Source organism: Cydia amplana, chromosome Z (assembly GCF_948474715.1).
Source record: "Cydia amplana chromosome Z, ilCydAmpl1.1, whole genome shotgun sequence".
Lineage (NCBI taxonomy): Eukaryota > Metazoa > Arthropoda > Insecta > Lepidoptera > Tortricidae > Cydia > Cydia amplana.
The window spans coordinates 29947940-29966983 of NC_086096.1; the positions used below are offsets into that span (position 1 = coordinate 29947940).

Consider the following 19044-nt stretch of genomic DNA (forward strand, 5'->3'; position numbering starts at 1 on the left):
TACTTATATGTAAAACAAATCCTTCATTAAAAAAAAATCTTATCGTAATTATTAAACCTTTATCTAAAAAAATCGGACAAGCCCGAGTCCGACTCGCCCACCAAGGGTTCCGTACAAATGTATTTTATTTTATGAATTTACGAGTAAGTATATATTTTATTGTTTTCCCTGTAGTGTAAGACGATTTCTCGCCAATTTCAAAGTTCTAGGTCAACGGGAAGTTGACAATATTTTACTCCAAGCAATCCACATCTGCATGCGTAAATTATCATTTCAGGAATGTAAAAATTTCATAATGTTGTTTGGTCAAATTCGAAGATAAGGAGGGGGGATGGTATTTTATTTTTGACATTTTCCTTCATCAATATTTCTATTTACATGAAAAAAAAATTGTTTTGAAATGTACACTTTGAACTCTTTCAAACGATACCCCACTTGACATAGTAACGTTACTAGACTTTGAAATGTTGCCCCTTCTTCATATGGGGCATTTTACATATTATAAGAAAATATACCTAATAAAAAATAACACTTTCAATGTGTTCGGGTTAGCGTTGTTCATGACTATTCCAAATTTCAAATCGATAGCTTTTAGAGTTCCTTTTGTACCTTTTAGGTACGGAACCCAAAAAAACATGAACAATTGAACATTCCGTAAATTATGGGTATAGCGATCATCGGAGCCTATCATATCATAAATATCATAATAAATGTGAACCGTAAAATAGTGCATAAAATCGCGTCACAACAGAAAATATTATAAATAAATAGGGTAATTCGCCAATAACTGGCCACATGAATTCTATTCACCTATAAACAAAATTCATTTTAGTATAAGGTTTCAATAACTGGCCAGCTGTCAATAACTAGCCGCCTTATACTAAAATGAATTCTGTTTATAGGTGAATAGAATTCATTTTTATAGGTGAATAGAATCCATTTTTAGTTTAGGGCGGCCAGTTACTAAAAGTGGCCGGTTACTGACGAATTACCCTACCTACTTAATAGAGATTGATCCACACGATCCACACAATTTTTTTTTATTTATTTAGGCAACAAACCGTCATTTACAAAAATAATGTAATATAATATGTAATTAGCGATGTGTTAATAGATCTTGAGTGCCCTACCTTAATAAAATAATTACTAATCTAAAGTAATTATGATTCGGTTAAATTGTGTTTTTTGAAAAACAAATTATAGCCAGCCTTTTATGAATGTAGTATGATACCTTTGGGTATGGCGCTTTGAGCACACTAGCGTCCTAACCCCTACCCCTGCCGCAACACCCCCTTTTAGTATGAAATATGTCCCGGTTGACGGTTTTTTATTTTTATTTTTGAGAAAAGTATTAGAGTTAAGAAAAAAGTATGAAGGTAAGAAATAATCCTTAATAAATTTTAAACGAAAAAGGTTATATTCTACTGTTTGCTAAGACTCACCATATTCATGTACATATTAACTTGTTGAAGTTCAATGTAACATAGTACGTGATAGTACTGACAGAAATCGTATGGGGAGAACCAGCTTGTTCAACGGTTAAATTTTGTTGAAGTTCATCAAACTATAACATGAATATGGTACATCACATCAAAAAAAAGAATATAACCTATTTTGTCAAGAATTTAATTAGAATTATTTCTTTCATTGACACTTTTTGCCTATATTATATACTTTCCCCAAAAATTAAAATAAACTGTCAACCGGGACATATTTCATACAAAAAGGGGGGGTTGCGGCAGGGGTAGGGGTTGGAACGCTAGTGTGCGCAAAGCACCATACCTAAAGGTATCATACTACATTCATAAAAGGCTGGCTATAATTTGTTAGTCTGCCCCATACATTAGAACACAACTTAACCGAATCATTAGTGTAGTAACAGTATACGGAAAACAAAATTATCATTATGAGTTATCAGTAACTTGAGTGCATCTTATATTCATTCATTCATGTATATGTATGCACGGGCAGGTTTCTTGAGACTCGTACATACATCCACACAGGGTACAAAGGAAATTATTAAGTAAAATGACCAAAATCAAAATGCATCAGCTGAACGAAGAAGTTACCTAGGTACTCAACTACTCAATCAGTCTAAAACACACATGGCGCATCCGTGCTATCTCTTTGTCTCTATCAGGGACCACCCTACCTAAAATTTCACCCTACCTATCAAAATTTTTTTTTAGATTCCTCACGTCGTGGACTATCAGAATATACCCCATGTATGTTAGCCGATTTTTCGTAGTTTCCGAGTTATGATTTTTTAAACTTTTAACTTTTGTTATGAAATTCCGGGGTTCCCATACAGAGTGGCTAGAAAATAACTGCATTCCCGTTGCCAGGGAGGTGTTGGGATTATACTGAGCAACTTTTACTATGGGACCAACCCCAAAATCGAGAAAAAAAATTTTACCCTTCCTAGAGCCAAAATGTATGTAACAGCCAAATTTTTTTTCGCTTTTTTAGTTTTCGGGAATGGGAAGAGTTATTTTCTAGCCATTCTGTATGGGAACCCCGGAATTTCATACCAAAAGTTAAAAGTTTAAAAAATCATAACTCGAAAACTACGAAAAATCGGCTAACATACATGGGGTATATTCTGATAGCCCACGACGTGAGGAATCTAAAAAAAATTTTTGGACGTCAAGGTTTGAACTAACCTGTATAAGTATGTAAGTATATTGAGATTTTCATTTGCCTGCATAACAATTTATACTAATGTTATAACTACAAATATTAATTGAATTAATGACTCGTTAACTAACGGTCATTTTCTCATTCATAAACTTGTGTATCATGCATTCAGTGTAACAAAAGAAAATATTAACTTCTCCTGGCTAATTAAGACGAAAGTGGACTACCGCCCCGAAAGCGTCTTTCCATACAAACGTATTCCCCATTTTCCTCTCTGGATATTAACATGATTACATTATTTAAAACATTTAACACAATTTGATATAACTACATACCTACCTATCAATCACAGCTATGCCCGATCTTTCAATTATATTTTTTTATTATTTTAAGAGCTCCAGTTTTACAGAATTTGTTTTTCCTTCTTAAATGTATATCTCAAAAAATCTAAAAAATCAAAAGGACGGGCATTCGGTATGTTTGAAATACATCCAATTGTGTAATAGTACATTATATGTATACATACCTAGGGAGGTGAATTCGTAAAAGCTCCAGATCGCAGGTGTTTGTGGCCCGAACCGAAGGTGAGGGCCATAAATATGCGATCTGGGGCTTTACGAATTACCGCCCGTGGTTTGTCTAAAGTTTTACGTTTGGCCTTGGCCAGGAAGTGAGATTTTCTTCTCGCGTAGCGGGAAGAAAATCCCACTTACGCTAGGGTGACGTAAAATATTTTTCACAAACATGCAATGAAATATTGATGTTATACTTGGTCAACCAGATCTTGACAGTAGAAAAAGGCGGCAAATTTGAAAAATGTAGGCGCGAAGGGATATCGTCCCATAGAAAATTTGAATTTCGCGCCTTTTTTTACTGACAAGATTTGGTTTACTTTTATTAGCGATTTCATCAAGATGTAGCTTTATTGAATTATGTCATTGAGTTTTTCTTTATTGATTTAATTAAATGTCATCTAAATGAGTGACCATCTAAACCTTACGTTTACGTGATCGCCTTACGGTCACGTGATCGCCTTACGCTGTCTCGAGTTTATCATTTTTTCCCCTCCCCAAAAAGTGCCCAGACAGGTTGCTCGCCTCAGACCTATCCGTCTATATGTCTTCGGCCGGCAACCCCTTTTGTCCCGGCCTCTGTAGTAATGTACTATTACATGTCAATATCCTGGATATGGAGGAAAATGATGACTACGTTTGTATGGAGAAGTGATCGCTCTCTTTCCTCTTAACCCTTTACCTGGCTGACATTTCAAAAATGACAATCGCTCGGAAAACATAAAAAAACTCGAAAATGCGCGTTTTCCCAGAGATAAGACCTAGCTAGATCGGTTTTTCGGCCCCAAAAACCCCCATATAGCAAATTTCATCGAAATCGTTAGAGCCGTTTCCGAGATCCCCGAAATATATATATAAATAAACAAGAATTGCTCGTTTAAAGGTATTAGATTAGATTCATTAAAATTAGAACACATGTGGGAAATATGTACGAGTAGGTATATAATATCCCTTATAGCCTGGTAAAAGACTAAGGCACAGGACACGTCGTAGCACTTGTCCACATATCGAACTCCGTTTGAACTGGATTATAGAATGCTGTAAGAAAGCTAATCTGACCAAAACCGCAAAAGAAAACATATATTGTAAACCCATATACATACATAGTTTCTAGCTATAATATACCAACAGAAATCGATTTTTAGTCGATCAATAGTACCTACACAATTCCGGCGCTATTATCAACACCAAAATCTAAACATAGGTAACTTATGAATTCACTTCGATGACAGGCGTAAACAAGACGAAGTGGCCGTGCTGGAGCAGACGATACGCACTAGGAACGAAATGCAACGCGCGGCGGGTGTTGAGCTGGCCGCTACGTGCCACATCTGCCTCAAGACCAAGTTCGCGGACGGAGTGGGCCACTCGTGCCATTACTGCCGCGTCAGGTGTTGCGCCCGTTGTGGCGGAAAAGTTACCTTACGCTCTAACAAGGTACGTCATAGAAGTAGCTAATGTGCTTTTTTACTGTACCGAACATAATTAATTTATGACGTGAATTAATCCTGTGACATATCCAGTATTCGATGGCAAATGTTGACTATAAATATGGAAACAGCAATAAATACCGAACGTCATTTAAAAATATCTTTCTCTTAGTTCACTTCTTGCTTTGACAGGTAATTTGGGTATGTATATTATGTCGCAAAAAACAAGAACTGCTATCTAAGACCGGACAATGGATACACAAAAGCGCCGGACAAGATGCCATGTTGTGGCGCATGGAATCGGACCTACACGGGCTAGTGTCGCCCGCTGATTCCACCATTGACAAGAGACCTAAACTGGAAAGAGCCCACAGCGCCGCGGAGAAAGAGAACCTGCCGCTTCAGCGCTCGGGAAGTGCATTGAGGCGCCAGTACAGTCAGCAGGAGCCGCGCTGCTACGGTGAGCTGGAGGGGCTCGCGCGCACGCACCCGCACCTGGTGCACCCGCGCCAGAAGGCGGCGTACGGCGTAGAGGAGCCGCCCTCGGCTTCGCAGCTCGCGCCGCACTCCCTCGCGCACCCGCTGCCGCCGCGCTCTTCCTCCTCCGACGACGAGGCCCCGGAGTGCATCTCTGACGAGAACGACGAGTATCGCGATCGTGGTGAGTCATCGCGCTCGCTAAGCCATTGTTTCACCACCCGATCCCGCCCGTCTCACTACTGATCCCGACAACCTGAGCTAATTTTATTTATATATCACCACATACCTACAACACGACACTACATGCTATCTATACGATACCAGTTCTGACCACCATTCGGTACACTAACCGGCCCACAATACTGTCTGACATAAATGCGTGTGCACATAAACTGATCCGTCATTTCATCTCGCAATGATAAAGTTAAGGTGTTCCGTGCGAGGTATTCAAATAATTATGTTTAAGTATTAGCAGTGGTAGCTTCAGGTAATTATTTTTAAGGCTAATTATAATTTGATATGTTTTTACAGAAACGGCTAGTGTAGAGCACCTAAACTTGTCTACGTACACGTGTATCCATTGTTATCATCATGACTGTCCTTTTAGTCCTTATTGTAAACTCATTGTCTCATGTCGGTATCATGACGGCATCACCCCGAGTCTGATGTTCGCCAACTTTACCCAGTAGGTCTACTAGGTTTCTTTTCAGAATTAGTCAGATGCAGAATGAAGTGTAAATTTGGCACACAACGCATGCATGATGTGTGTACCGCGCTTAAATCATTATAATAGTAAATGCGTGCCGTGGCTGAGAGCGCGCGCGCCCGTACGCGCCCGGAGCAGCACCGCGGTCGCGGTCGCGGCCGCTCTGTCCCAATCGCGGCTCACCTTGCATCCCACTGTTCGCAGGTAATAGAGATAGGAGCGGCTCCGAGAGCTCCACGAGTCAACGACGGGTGATGTTAAACGAGAAAATGAATACGTTCTTTTCGGTGAGGACGTTTTTGGGAAGATATGCGTTGTACTATATTGCTGGTTCTTAGATGTCTCCGTATTCATATTGTTCTTAAGCGCAACATCTTAATTACTTCCTCCTATGACCAATCAACTGTGATGGCTGCTAAACTTTGTAAACCCTATCCTATAATTCAAGAAAGACTGTCACTTCGTTTGATTATACCTAAACGTGCTTATGATAAGTTATAACAAACAGTCGTTTGTAAAAATACCGGCTTTCTTATTTACCTACTTAGATAGGTACCTATTCATTCAGTATATACTCGTATAAATGATACCTTCATAAGCATGGTTAGGCCCGTTTCATTCTTCTGTTTCTTTTTATTTGAACCAAAAATAAATGTTCACTAGTAACAACACAATTACATACGTACCTACAAGATCCAAAGAATAAAAAAGTGCCTTGTACAAAAATAATCTACTCTACAACAAACTTCAGCTTCTACTGCAGAAAACTTGTTACATACATATATTATAGACTACAGTATAATTACTGTAGAACTTACTTACTTTACGGTACTTTTTTATCATTAAAAACAATTGCCGGTTAAAATTTTAGAGCATCCTTGCTCTAAAATTTTAACCGGCAATTGTTTTTAATGATTGATATAATTTTCAAAACACTAACAAGGAAGGGTACCCAACTGGTCGGCTCCGATTTGATTTATTTTTATATTTGTTATAGAGTAGTCTAAAATAACAGACACGTTTTTTTTTAACTGCCCATACGCAACTTACTGGGAGAAATTGGCCTCCAAAGTACTGATAAGTGGCAGAACGCTCTAACTTCTATAGAGAGTTTTGTTCAAGCAAATTGCTAGTTAATTACTGATTTTAATATTTTGTTGGAGAACATGAAAAAATAATGGACACGTGTTTTGTTATTTTGGCTCAAACTTATATTTTACAAAAAAAAACACACTTCAGAGTTTCATACTTCTTATCATTTCACTCGAACTTCACGTTGGTTATTTTATCGTGAAAACTGAAAACTTCCCGGTAGTGAAGAATGTTGTCATGGTTGTTAACCGGTTTGGACATTAAATCCTAGCATATTTTAAAACATCAAAGATCCTGAGTGTACATTTGAATACCCTGTTAGGCGCGCGGTATCGTGGTGAACGCGGAGCTGCAGGCGCGCGGCAACGTGTGGGCGGCGCCGGGCGGGCGACGCCGTGAACACACGGTACTGAAGTAAGGCGCGTGAAACGATGACAAGTATGAAACTGAATTTGAGCCGAAATAGCAAAACACGTCTCCATTATCTTTTTATGTTCTCCAACATAATATTGAAACCAGTAATTGACTAGCAATTTGCTTCAACAAAACTCTCTATAGAAGTTAGAGCGTTTTGCCACTTTTCAGTACTTTGGAGGCCAATTTCTCCCAGTAAGTTGCGTATGGGCAGCTAAAAAAAATACGTGACTGTTATTTTAGACTACTCTATAACATAAATATATAAAAATAAATCAAATTGGAGCCGACCAGTTGGGTACCCCTCCTTGTAAGTAAGTTCTAGTTCTTGTTATATTAAGTAGTTAAAATGTCTTTTTACGCCACGTCGTACATCGTTCGAGTTTGCCTATGTTCATCAAATTTATGGTTCAAATAAAATCGCATGCTTGAGCGAAAAGAAGTGTATACATTTGACTACAGACTTGCGTTAGATTGTGTGAACGTGTGTTTTATTTTTGATTGTTGTTTTATTGTATTATCTGGTAAACACACATTCTTTCCGCTTGTGCGTGATCACCGCTTTCAATTGATTTCTTTTTCGGCAGAGGACTGCACTCATTACAAAGTTTCAATCCCAATCGATGGGTTGATCATGCGCTTAGTCAGGTCGTGAATTACTATTGAAAAGTCACATCGCAGTTATAACAACGATTCTGGGCGCGTACGGGCGCGAAGTACTACTCATTATTCGGACGCAAGTTAGTAACTTAATTGTACCTTTGCTATTTATACGATGTTATCCTTAGGACAACTAGAGGCGTGCGCGACGCTACGGCACCCACACCTGCGCAGCGCCAGCGTAGTAGCCAACAATTATTACAATTTGACTAATCATGCTGCAAGCACATACGAAGCGGAGGCGCGCGGTATGTTCGATTTACGACCTGCGCCCACCGGTGGACGCAGCTTCGACTCTGTCACGGACTGCCGCTGGCGCGCACGCGACGACGGCGAGGGCGCCTACCTGCGCCCGCTCGCGCTCGCCGAGGGCCCGCGCCCGGACCGTGCCGTTTATAAGAGTGCCTATCTGTGGGAAGACTCCTCTGACAACCGACGCTTTACCGAGAGGAGAAAAAAAACAGTCCGCTTCGACGGACACGAGGGCGCTGCGACATTTCCGAGGGGCGGTCGCGACGCGTCTGGCGCACCCCACGACTGGGCCTCGCTGCGCTGGGAGTCTGAGCGCCAGACCAGCCAGGACTCCGCTACTAAAGACTCGGGCATCGATACCTCTAGCACCTTCACCTCCAGCGAAGACTCGAACAGGGGCGACTGCCCTAAGGTACTTTGTGAATCCATATTGATTCATTTCCCATAGCCGCTTCACATTTTGTTTAACTACAGTGCCGTTCACACCTGATTCAGTCCACCCAGAGTTTGCAACATTACGTTGCTTTTTTATGATTTACCCGTAAGGTACAATTTAGTTAAATAGCGTCTAGCGTCGTTGTAAAATAGTAACCTTGATTTTGCCTTCTTCGCTCAAATCATTTAAGTCATGCTATGGAGAGAAAGGTAGTTATATTATATGTATAAATATATGTATAATTCACTTGTGATATAGTATAGTAGTTTATGCAACAGTGATATAATAAGGGTTCTTAAAATTCAAGGGTCGAAGTTACAAAACGAGACGTAGTCGAGTTTTGTAAAAAAAGACCCGAGAATTTTAAGAACCAATTATGAGCTGTTGCATACATTACTTTTTCTATGACAGCTGCAGCAAAAAAAAAAAAAAAAAAAAGTTATTAAAAAAAAAGTTATTATTAAAAAAAAAGAGTTATTATTTAAAAAAAATTGAGTTATTATTTAAAAAAAAAGACTTATTATTGTAAATGAAAACATACCTCTTTCAATCAAGATGATCGGAACTTGTATCTTTAAAAAAAAAAAAGCAGTTGTATTATACTCATAAGATGACTGCTAGCAGTCATCTTATGAGCCTATAGACAAAGCATTCAAATGACATTGCTTTAGATATCACTGTCAGTCATTTAATTGACACATTTAAGTGCTGGAGTAGAAAAAATAGTTTTTGGATACGATAACTAAATGGCAGTAGGGTATATTCTTGTGAGCGCAAGATTCGTGAGTGATTGTTTTATGTTTATGTTTGGCTGTAGCACGGTTGCATTGCCACGCATGCACGTTGCAAATTAAATGTGCACCTAGATGTACGCTGCACGTACACACCCATTGTGTTGCAAATTTATTAATTTTATTATTATTACCTTCTGCTCTAAGCCCGCCCGGCTCGAGCCAAATGTCGAGCTTATTTCATGTTAAAACTTAACTAAACAATGTATATAATTTCTATTTCTGAATAAAATGTATGTTCTTTGCGTGTAACTTGATAACTTCAGAGTTCTTTTGTGAGCATGCATAGTTCTACCTATAGCAGTTCAATGTCTATTGAGAATAAAATATATCAAGTAAAAAATTTATACCTATACGTATTAACTCGTGATAAGAGGGTTTTATTATAAGCCTTTGTGCATTACCTACGGCAGTTCCCGCTGAGCTGGCAGGTGTCGACCGACGGCTCGCGCATGGTCGGACACATGGTGTTACGCAAGAGTGTCGTGGAAGGCAGCGGACACTCCTCCGCCGCCATCTTGGGCCTTAAGGTCGTAGGGGGCAAGATGCTGTCCGATGGCACACGCGGCGCCATCGTCGAGAAAGTCAAGAAGGGCTCCATCGCGGACTTGGAGGGCCAACTGAGGACAGGTAGATAAAAATTTAATTCTCTATGACGTGCCATATTGCATCCCTGGATATGAAACAATATGTATACTTAACTGAACTCGATCACCAGGCGATGAGGTGCTGCAATGGAACGGAATGCCCCTGCAAAACCGCAGCGCGGAGGAAGTGGCGGCGGTGGTGGCGGACAGCAAGCACGACTCACACGTGGAGCTGCTCGTGGCGCGCCCGCTGCCCGCCGCGCGCCCCCTCGCTCCGCAGTGGAGGACACACAAAGGTACTGCAACTTTTACACACATTCTACAAAATGTCTCTCAGGTTGATACAGTCTACATCAATAGTAGTGGATGACACAATGCTCCAAAAGTGACATCTTCTAATATTTTTACAAATAGAATTATATCTGCACAGGGTGCGTAGCCAAAGTGCCATCGTTAACGCTCCGTAACGAACGTAACGCAACTGTCACTATCGCACTAGTGGGGAAGAGCGATAGAGACAGATGACTACGATACACGCTACGGTGCGTTAACGATTGGCTTGTTGGCTACGCGCCCAGGTGGCCTAGCCATGGTGACGATCGCTAGCCCTTCGCCATCGAATCGCTTTGTGTCTCTCTATAACTCTTCCAAATTAGTGCGACAGTGACAGTTGCGTTTCGTTCGCTACGGAGCGTTAGCGATTGGCATGTTGGCTATGGGGACAGTTTACGTTCTAAATTATCTATTTAATAGGTAAGTAGATACTTTTGACGCCCAGTTTCATCCGTTACTATTCATGGTCGTTCATGGTGAAGTACAATGACTTCACTACCTATTTAATTGCTACACCCCGCCTAACATTAAACTAGGATCGCCTGGTTTTTTAGGGTTGCGTACCTCAAAAGAAAAAAAGGAACCCTTATAGGATCACTTTGTTGTCCGTCCGTCTGTCTGTCTCTCAAGATTCTTTATCTCGGGAAGGCGTGAAGGTATTGAGTTGAAATTAAAACCATATACTCAGCTATACAGTCCCTTGAAACTGTGAAACCGGTTATGCCACGAAAAAACCTATATTTCGAGACTCTCAGGGGAATCTAAAATTATAAGGTACTTCCCGTTCACCGAGAACTTTGAAATTTTTTGATATCGCCTTATACTACAAATCAAAGCTACAAAGACAAAATTCAAAACTATAAATTTGTAAAAAATTAAAAATATGTTAAGTACAGAAACCAAACTTTATATTAATAGTGAAATAATACCTGCCTCCTCATTACAAACAAAAAGCAAATTACACACAAACAGTTAATTTCAAATACATATGAGTAGTATCAAATGAAAGCTGATTAAATATTCTACTACATACATTTATTAGTACAAATCCGCGCCAAAGTTATGAGCTTTTCAAAGCTGAAGAAGCGAGAGTGAGTGTATCGCGTAATGGCATATCGTGTATTACCGTAATATTATTTAGTGTATCGTCCTTGCTTATGTTTATGCGTTTTCTGTACATAACTACACGCAAGAAGGGCTTAAGCTCTGTTTTCCTACGATAGCGGTGCCCTCACAAAATAATACGGCTAAATATGGATGGAGTAGTATGGTGTATGGAGACGGCCGCTATATGACGGCACCGCTATCCTAGGAACCATAGCTTTTGTAAAGATTTTTACCTATAAGTACACCGTTTTTTCGTGACCGAGATCAGGCGTGTCTCACTCCGTGATTTCGTCGCTTTGCTACAGGTAGCTAAAAGTACATCCGTTCGGCCCCACTTTTAGGGAAAGCCATAAGCCGCGCGTGGCGCTGTCGCCACCTAGCGGCCATATCTGTGCTGATCGTAACAGACGCGTTTTGTTACAGAGTGAGTCTTCTGTACTTAGTACTATTATTTATTCTGTGCCGAGGTAAAAGGGGTTACAAAAGGCAATATACAGGGTCGGGCAAGGGCAGCATAATTAAGTTGGTTGTAGCGAGACTTTGTTCTAGCGAGATTGTTGTACCGTGCAGAAGTGTACACGGAGGTGATGGGGGGATGCGAGAACCCCAGCGTGCTGGTGACGTCGCCCGGCTCGCCCGACGTGCACGCGCGTCGCCGCCCGCGCCACCACCATAGCGCACACGTCGCCGGTCGGATACAGGTACACTTTTTAATACTTAATCGTCTTAATCATTAGCACGTTATTCACGCAGAAGCATGGTACCTATGCAAAAGGTCGAATACGCCGTTTACTCATTTCACCAAAGTACTATTTGTGTCAAGTATGGTAATACCTATAGGAATACCTACGTTTTATGGAATAAACATTCGGTTATCATATTGTATACATCCATTTTTTCTTTGATTAGGTATACTAAAACGCAAAATAGAAGTAATCAAATACTGATGTTTTCTCGATTTATTATATTTTTTATTAAACAACATGATTTTGTAGATTTTGCCACCTTTTTAAACCTTTTTATAATCTAAATAATAGTAAATATGAAAAACCTAAATAAGTATCAAAAACGTACCCTAAATCTCGTATGTTGGTTATCGAGCGGTTTGCTTGGTTAGATACCTAGTAGAAGTAGTTTGGTTGTTATTTCATTTTATTATTAGCAATTGCCAAAATAACAGCTACTATGTACAGTCGGCAGCAGAAGGTGCTAAGCGGGCGAGGTGTTAAAATGAACTTGACGCGACGTTATTGTTAAGAGAATAAGACCGTTGTCAGTCATTTTGAACCCCTCTCCCGCTTAGCAACTTCTGCTGCTGACTGTTCCTAATCCCGAACAATGGATTTTATGTGACTATTTTACTTCAGGATTTTGTAATTGTACTTATTATTTTTATTTGAAAATTAAACTAGGTACTTTCGAATTAAAAAGCAACTTGAAGGGTTATAAGGAAAGCATATTTAATAAAATCTCGTGCACATATCCCAATGAAGTGTCTGTTTCCGTCCAGTTGAAAGTATACTTGGACATCAGCGCCCTGCAGCTGGTGTTAACAGTAGTGTCGGCCAGCGGGCTCTGCCCCCGGCCGGACGGCACCACGCGCTGCCCGTACGCGAAGATCTTCCTGCTGCCCGACAAGAGCGAGAAGAGCAAACGGCGGACGAGGACTCTCGCCAACACGCTGGAACCAAGGTGGAACCAGACCTTCGTGTACTGCGGCATACGTATCACCGATATAAAGAAACGGATATTGGAGGTAAGTACTACGATTTCGTTGATTTTGATCAACACAAATAATCATACTCCGTATCAAGATACGTCAGTAGGAGATTTTTTTTAGCTGATCACTTAAGAGCCCATCAACGTGCACACTAGCGCCACTGCTAAATAATCGTGATTATTTCAATTTAACAAAATATATTTTAAAAGGGGGGCCGCTACGTACTGTATCTTGTATTAAAGTACCTTTTGAATACATCAAACTAGTTTCTATGTTGCTGGATTCGTCAATCTATGCGTCCAAAGTTAAAACGGCCGTCTTTGTTTTGCGTTTATAGATTGACGAATCCAGCAACATAGAAACTAATTTGATGTATTCAAAAGGTACTTTAATACAAGATACAGTACGTAGCGGCCCCCTTTTATTAAATATCTTTCGTTAAATTGAAATGATCATGATTATTTAGCAGTGGCGCTAGTGTGCACGTTGATGGGTTCTTAACAACATGTAACAAATATGAGATGTGTCGCAGTAGCTTTTTCTACGCAAACGCCACCAAACAGAAAATTATAAGAATACTCTTCTGTAGGTAACAGTTTGGGATCTGAACCGCTATGGGCCAAACGATTTCCTGGGTGAAGCCCTCCTGGACTTGGACACGGTGGTGATGAATAACGAGCCCTGCTGGTACCCTTTAAAGCCACATGAAGAAAACTCCAGTTTTAGCGTAAGTTTACTAGGGTCATTTATGCTAATTATTAGTAATAATAGGTATTGAGTTATTTGGTATGGACAGTCAGTATCAAAACTAGCGTATCAGACTGCGTCAAAATAAAAAACCGGTCAAGTGCGAGTTCGTTTAACTCGCGCACTGAGGGTTCCGTACAAACTTTCAATTATCTCATGTAGTAGGTACGTGTAGGGGAAGGGCCTAAATTTAACACGAGTACATGTAACTATAAAGACTTTTGACTAGAAGCAAAGATAATTTTATTATAGAGGCGTATTGTCAAAGTAAGTTTTATAGTCACAGTAAATTTTAGAACGCCATTTTTCAATCAAATTAAATTGGGTAAATAATAATTTATTTCAGGCATAATCCATATATATGTTAGTATAGTAGCATACATAATAAAAAATTAATGTTAAAACGTACCTAAAATACGTTTCGTATACAAAAGAAATATCTTTCTTTGGACATGGTATGAATGTATGTCGTATTGTATTTCAACGTATTTGATTGTAATCATGCAAACATGGGTAGATACTTAGCAAACAGGCCGCACCGCCGCGCAGCGATATACCTAATGCTACGAACGTGCTCAGCATTGTTTGCAGTAGGTACCATCAATTGGATCGCATATAGGACTTGTATAGGTATTGACATTTACAATTTAATTGTTGTGGCACAGTTGTACATTTTAATGGAAACGCAGGATTTATACCTACTACTTGCATACTACCAAAATACTCTTTCATACAAAGTAAAAATTATGTGTATTTACGAGTAAAAATATTTTTATTTTTGATAATCTAGGATTTTATTACTGTCACATATATGAACCGTATACGATCGAAGCGTAAGCTTTTCGTTACGAAGCAATTCCATACTTTTATAAGATAAAATATAATGTAATAAAATGTGGTGATTCAGCGCTACCGCGAAGAGGAAGCGGACGGCGAGCACCTGTCGCCGCCGTCGACGTCCACGTCGCGGCTGTCGGACTCGGACACGCCCAGCGAGTGCGACCTGCGCCGCCACCACTCGCTGTCCAGCCTCGCGTCCAGCTCCAGCCCTCCGCCGCCCCACGAGGTTAGTCATCTCGACTTATCGCAGGCGCAGCGCAGAACAAGTGGCTAGGACGGCGAGCACCTGTCGCAGGCGCAGCGCAGAACAAGTGGCTAGGACGGCGAGCACCTGTCGCCGCCGTCGACGTCCACGTCGCGGCTGTCGGACTCGGACACGCCCAGCGAGTGCGACCTGCGCCGCCACCACTCGCTGTCCAGCCTCGCGTCCAGCTCCAGCCCTCCGCCGCCCCACGAGGTTAGTCATCTCGACTTATCGCAGGCGCAGCGCAGAACAAGTGGCTAGGACGGCGAGCACCTGTCGCAGGCGCAGCGCAGAACAAGTGGCTAGGACGGCGAGCACCTGTCGCCGCCGTCGACGTCCACGTCGCGGCTGTCGGACTCAGACACGCCCAGCGAGTGCGACCTGCGCCGCCACCACTCGCTGTCCAGCCTCGCGTCCAGCTCCAGCCCTCCGCCGCCCCACGAGGTTAGTCATCTCGACTTATCGCAGGCGCAGCTGAGAACAAGTGGCTAGGACGGCGAGCACCTGTCGCCGCCGTCGACGTCCACGTCGCGGCTGTCGGACTCAGACACGCCCAGCGAGTGCGACCTGCGCCGCCACCACTCGCTGTCCAGCCTCGCGTCCAGCTCCAGCCCTCCGCCGCCCCACGAGGTTAGTCATCTCGACTTATCGCAGGCGCAGCTGAGAACAAGTGGCTAGGACGGCGAGCACCTGTCGCCGCCGTCGACGTCCACGTCGCGGCTGTCGGACTCAGACACGCCCAGCGAGTGCGACCTGCGCCGCCACCACTCGCTGTCCAGCCTCGCGTCCAGCTCCAGCCCTCCGCCGCCCCACGAGGTTAGTCATCTCGACTTATCGCAGGCGCAGCTGAGAACAAGTGGCTAGGACGGCGAGCACCTGTCGCCGCCGTCGACGTCCACGTCGCGGCTGTTGGACTCAGACACGCCCAGCGAGTGCGACCTGCGCCGCAACCACTCGCTGTCCAGCCTCGCGTCCAGCTCCAGCCCTCCGCCGCCCCACGAGGTTAGTCATCTCGACTTATCGCAGGCGCAGCTGAGAACAAGTGGCAAGGACGGCGAGCACCTGTCGCCGCCGTCGACGTCCACGTCGCGGCTGTCGGACTCAGACACGCCCAGCGAGTGCGACCTGCGCCGCCACCACTCGCTGTCCAGCCTCGCGTCCAGCTCCAGCCCTCCGCCGCCCCACGAGGTTAGTCATCTCACTTATCGCAGGCGCAGCTGAGAACAAGTGGCTAGGACGGCGAGCACCTGTCGCCGCCGTCGACGTCCACAAAATCAAATTTAAATGAACTTTATTAACTATAACCATTAGGTCTACAGTAGGAAACCACTCAAAATTTGCATCAGATTACTTTGCCACTCTTGTGGATAAAACGCAACTTTCTCATCAGAGTTTGAAGTATAAAGATAACCTTTACGAGAGCTGGTGTAGTATAAAATTAATTCTTCATTTTGCTTCTACGGACACAAGTTTTCACCTAACTGCGATAAAACATAAACAAAACACTGGAGTCATAGGGCGGTAGTGACACTAATAGAAGTAATAGATGAACAACTAAGCGACTACCCCAAATTTAGTATTTGTTTATGTATTTTAGAACACGTTTCCAGTAACTTTTAGTATTTTTATATGATTCAACATACAATCAAGTTGTGATTAAACGAATCCGACCTATATTATCTTTATAAAAAGAAAAAAGTGCCACAATAGGCCAATTTGCCCAGAAGATGAACTATGAGCCCTAATTATGAACAATATGGTCCCATAGTTAAATCAATATAAATGAAATCCGCCAGTATAGGTACTTATAGAAATGTAACAAATAAGTAATATAATATGGTAGCGCGGGAGATGCACTGCTTGCAAATCGATATAAAATCACGCCGAATATGCACGCCTACGTCACCTGTAGCACGTCTCCGCTACAAAGTGAAAAAGGTCCGTAGACCCCACGCGTGTCTTCATTTCATAGTAACGTGTTCGTGTAGCAGATAACTTGTAATACTCTTTTTCAACGATTCGACAAACTATAAATTACGTATGTACCTGTATACACACAGCGTATACCTGTATAATTAATAGGTACGTAGACGTATTTAATACTTCCTTTAACTTTTTTGATATTCGCATAATATTCAATCTGTTATCAACTTATCAGCATGTTTCTATGTACTTTGCGACTTCTTAGCGTGACAAACAAAATAGGATCATATAAATATGCGTATTAATTAAATAGTATATATAGGAATATTTAGTGTTTACCTACATTCGTTGCGCTAAGATTTCGCTATTTTTATCAAAGCTCGCAGCAACATCACTACATTATTTACCTACAACTAGTTACCCCATGACAATAGGACCACAATGACTTTTGTAAAATCACAAATCAGTCAGTACTAGCATTTCATGTTAAGTAGACTTGGAGCCCGTTTTAGGAAAGCTTGTTACTCATAAATAATACTAATGATAATCTAAATATTTCTAAATAAATTAATAAAACATAACTTAATACGGTAATGCTAACGGTTGCAAGCTTTCAAGAAATGGTCCCTGGCCGGATTAAGCTACAAGAATTAATTAATTAATTCAAAATTCGGCACAGTAGATCTTCGGGGATCATTATAGTAGCACAAGTGAAACATGACGTACTTATTTATAATATACCTACACATTTGTCGATGTATATCAAAATCGCTTAAGTCCACGCAAAATTATTAATTGGTTTACAGTACGTACATATTTAATATATGACAGCCTATTGTCAAATTGTACCAAAATGCGACTAATTTTAGACTTTGGTAATTTTGTCATGCGTCGACACATTTTATGATTCTAAATAACAACCCCTATCAATTCTAAAACTAAACTTGTTTCCAAATTCCAGTTAGTTTCCCAACAATTATTGTGGCTTATTGTTGATCCGGCTCTACCTAGCTGAATAGCGTGGCAAGGCGTCCATCGAGCCCACTTTAAGTCTGAACATATTTCTCGATATATGTACATAGTAAAAGTAACATTACAGAAAAAAATACGCGAGTTTATATTTTATTAACCATATCATTGCCCCTTCGTTTTTAAAAACTAGTATGGAATTTGTTTTCCGCTCCAAAATTTTATAATAAATAAATATATAATCTAAAAAAGGGAAACGAAGAGGCACAACTAAACTATGGTTAATGACAATATTTAAGGTGTGTATTTTTTTTTCCATAAAGTCAATATCGAGGAAGGGAAATGGGGACTAGTACGTTTGTACGGAGAAGCGGTCGTCCGCTGTCCTCTTAACATGTGTATCTGTAATGTATTTGAGTACACCTAATTTATATTGACGGTATCAGTAATTTGCTATTCCCAAATATGGGAACTTCTTCAGATATAACAGATGCTGTACAAATAACTCAACTCAGTTGAATTTGAGTCGTATTTATGACTCGTATGGGCGCCTCGCCAGTAGTAGGTAGCAGAGTTTTAGTTGTTTTGTTGGTGACAGCGCATGGAGACGGAAGGCGCGCGCTGCAGCCGTCGCGACATGTCGCCCGCCGGGCGCGTGCGCGCCGCCGGCATGACCAGGGACAGAGTGAGTCGCACGCTTGCTCTTGTGTACTCAGTGGCGGGCGTCCAGCGGCGCGTCGACTTAAGCTTTGGATTCCTCCGAAAACGGTGCCGTAATATGACGGCCGCTATATAGCGTTGAATGACGTCACTAGAACGTTGTCTATGTAAACAAGATGGCGCGGTTTCCTAGACGGCGTTACGTTACGTTGATTGTCAACGTAACGTAAGATGACGGCCGTCATAACGGTATCGATAGTTTCGTGAACGTTTTATTAGATAGCGGTGACGCCATTTTGAATAAATGACACGAGATTTGAATAAATGATTCCGTACTACGATTATTTTCCTCTTCTGATGATATTTCATCCTCCAAGTAAATTATAGATGATCAAGCAAATCTTGTCAGTAGGAAAAGGCGCGAAATTCAAATTTTCTATGGGA

The 19044-nt window shown here is 41.4% G+C and overlaps 1 protein-coding gene across 7 annotated transcripts in view; it reads left to right on the plus strand.

Moving 5' to 3' along the window:
* Nucleotides 1-19044, plus strand: part of LOC134661872 (regulating synaptic membrane exocytosis protein 2) — a 37635-nt gene that overhangs the window by 1732 nt on the left and 16859 nt on the right. For 4 of the 7 annotated variants that reach the window (XM_063518092.1, XM_063518091.1, XM_063518090.1 and 1 more), the window contains exons 2-3: nt 4442-4646; nt 4832-5300. In XM_063518092.1, the coding sequence (XP_063374162.1) occupies nt 4442-4646; nt 4832-5300 (674 nt within the window). Of the gene's footprint in view, nt 1-4441; nt 4647-4831; nt 5301-8119; nt 8656-9883; nt 10101-10188; nt 10354-12067; nt 12199-13007; nt 13254-13806; nt 13945-14871; nt 15031-16103; nt 16237-18538; nt 18626-19044 lie in introns of those variants that run through there. The other 3 variants (XM_063518094.1, XM_063518095.1, XM_063518096.1) reach the window with 2 other exon arrangements.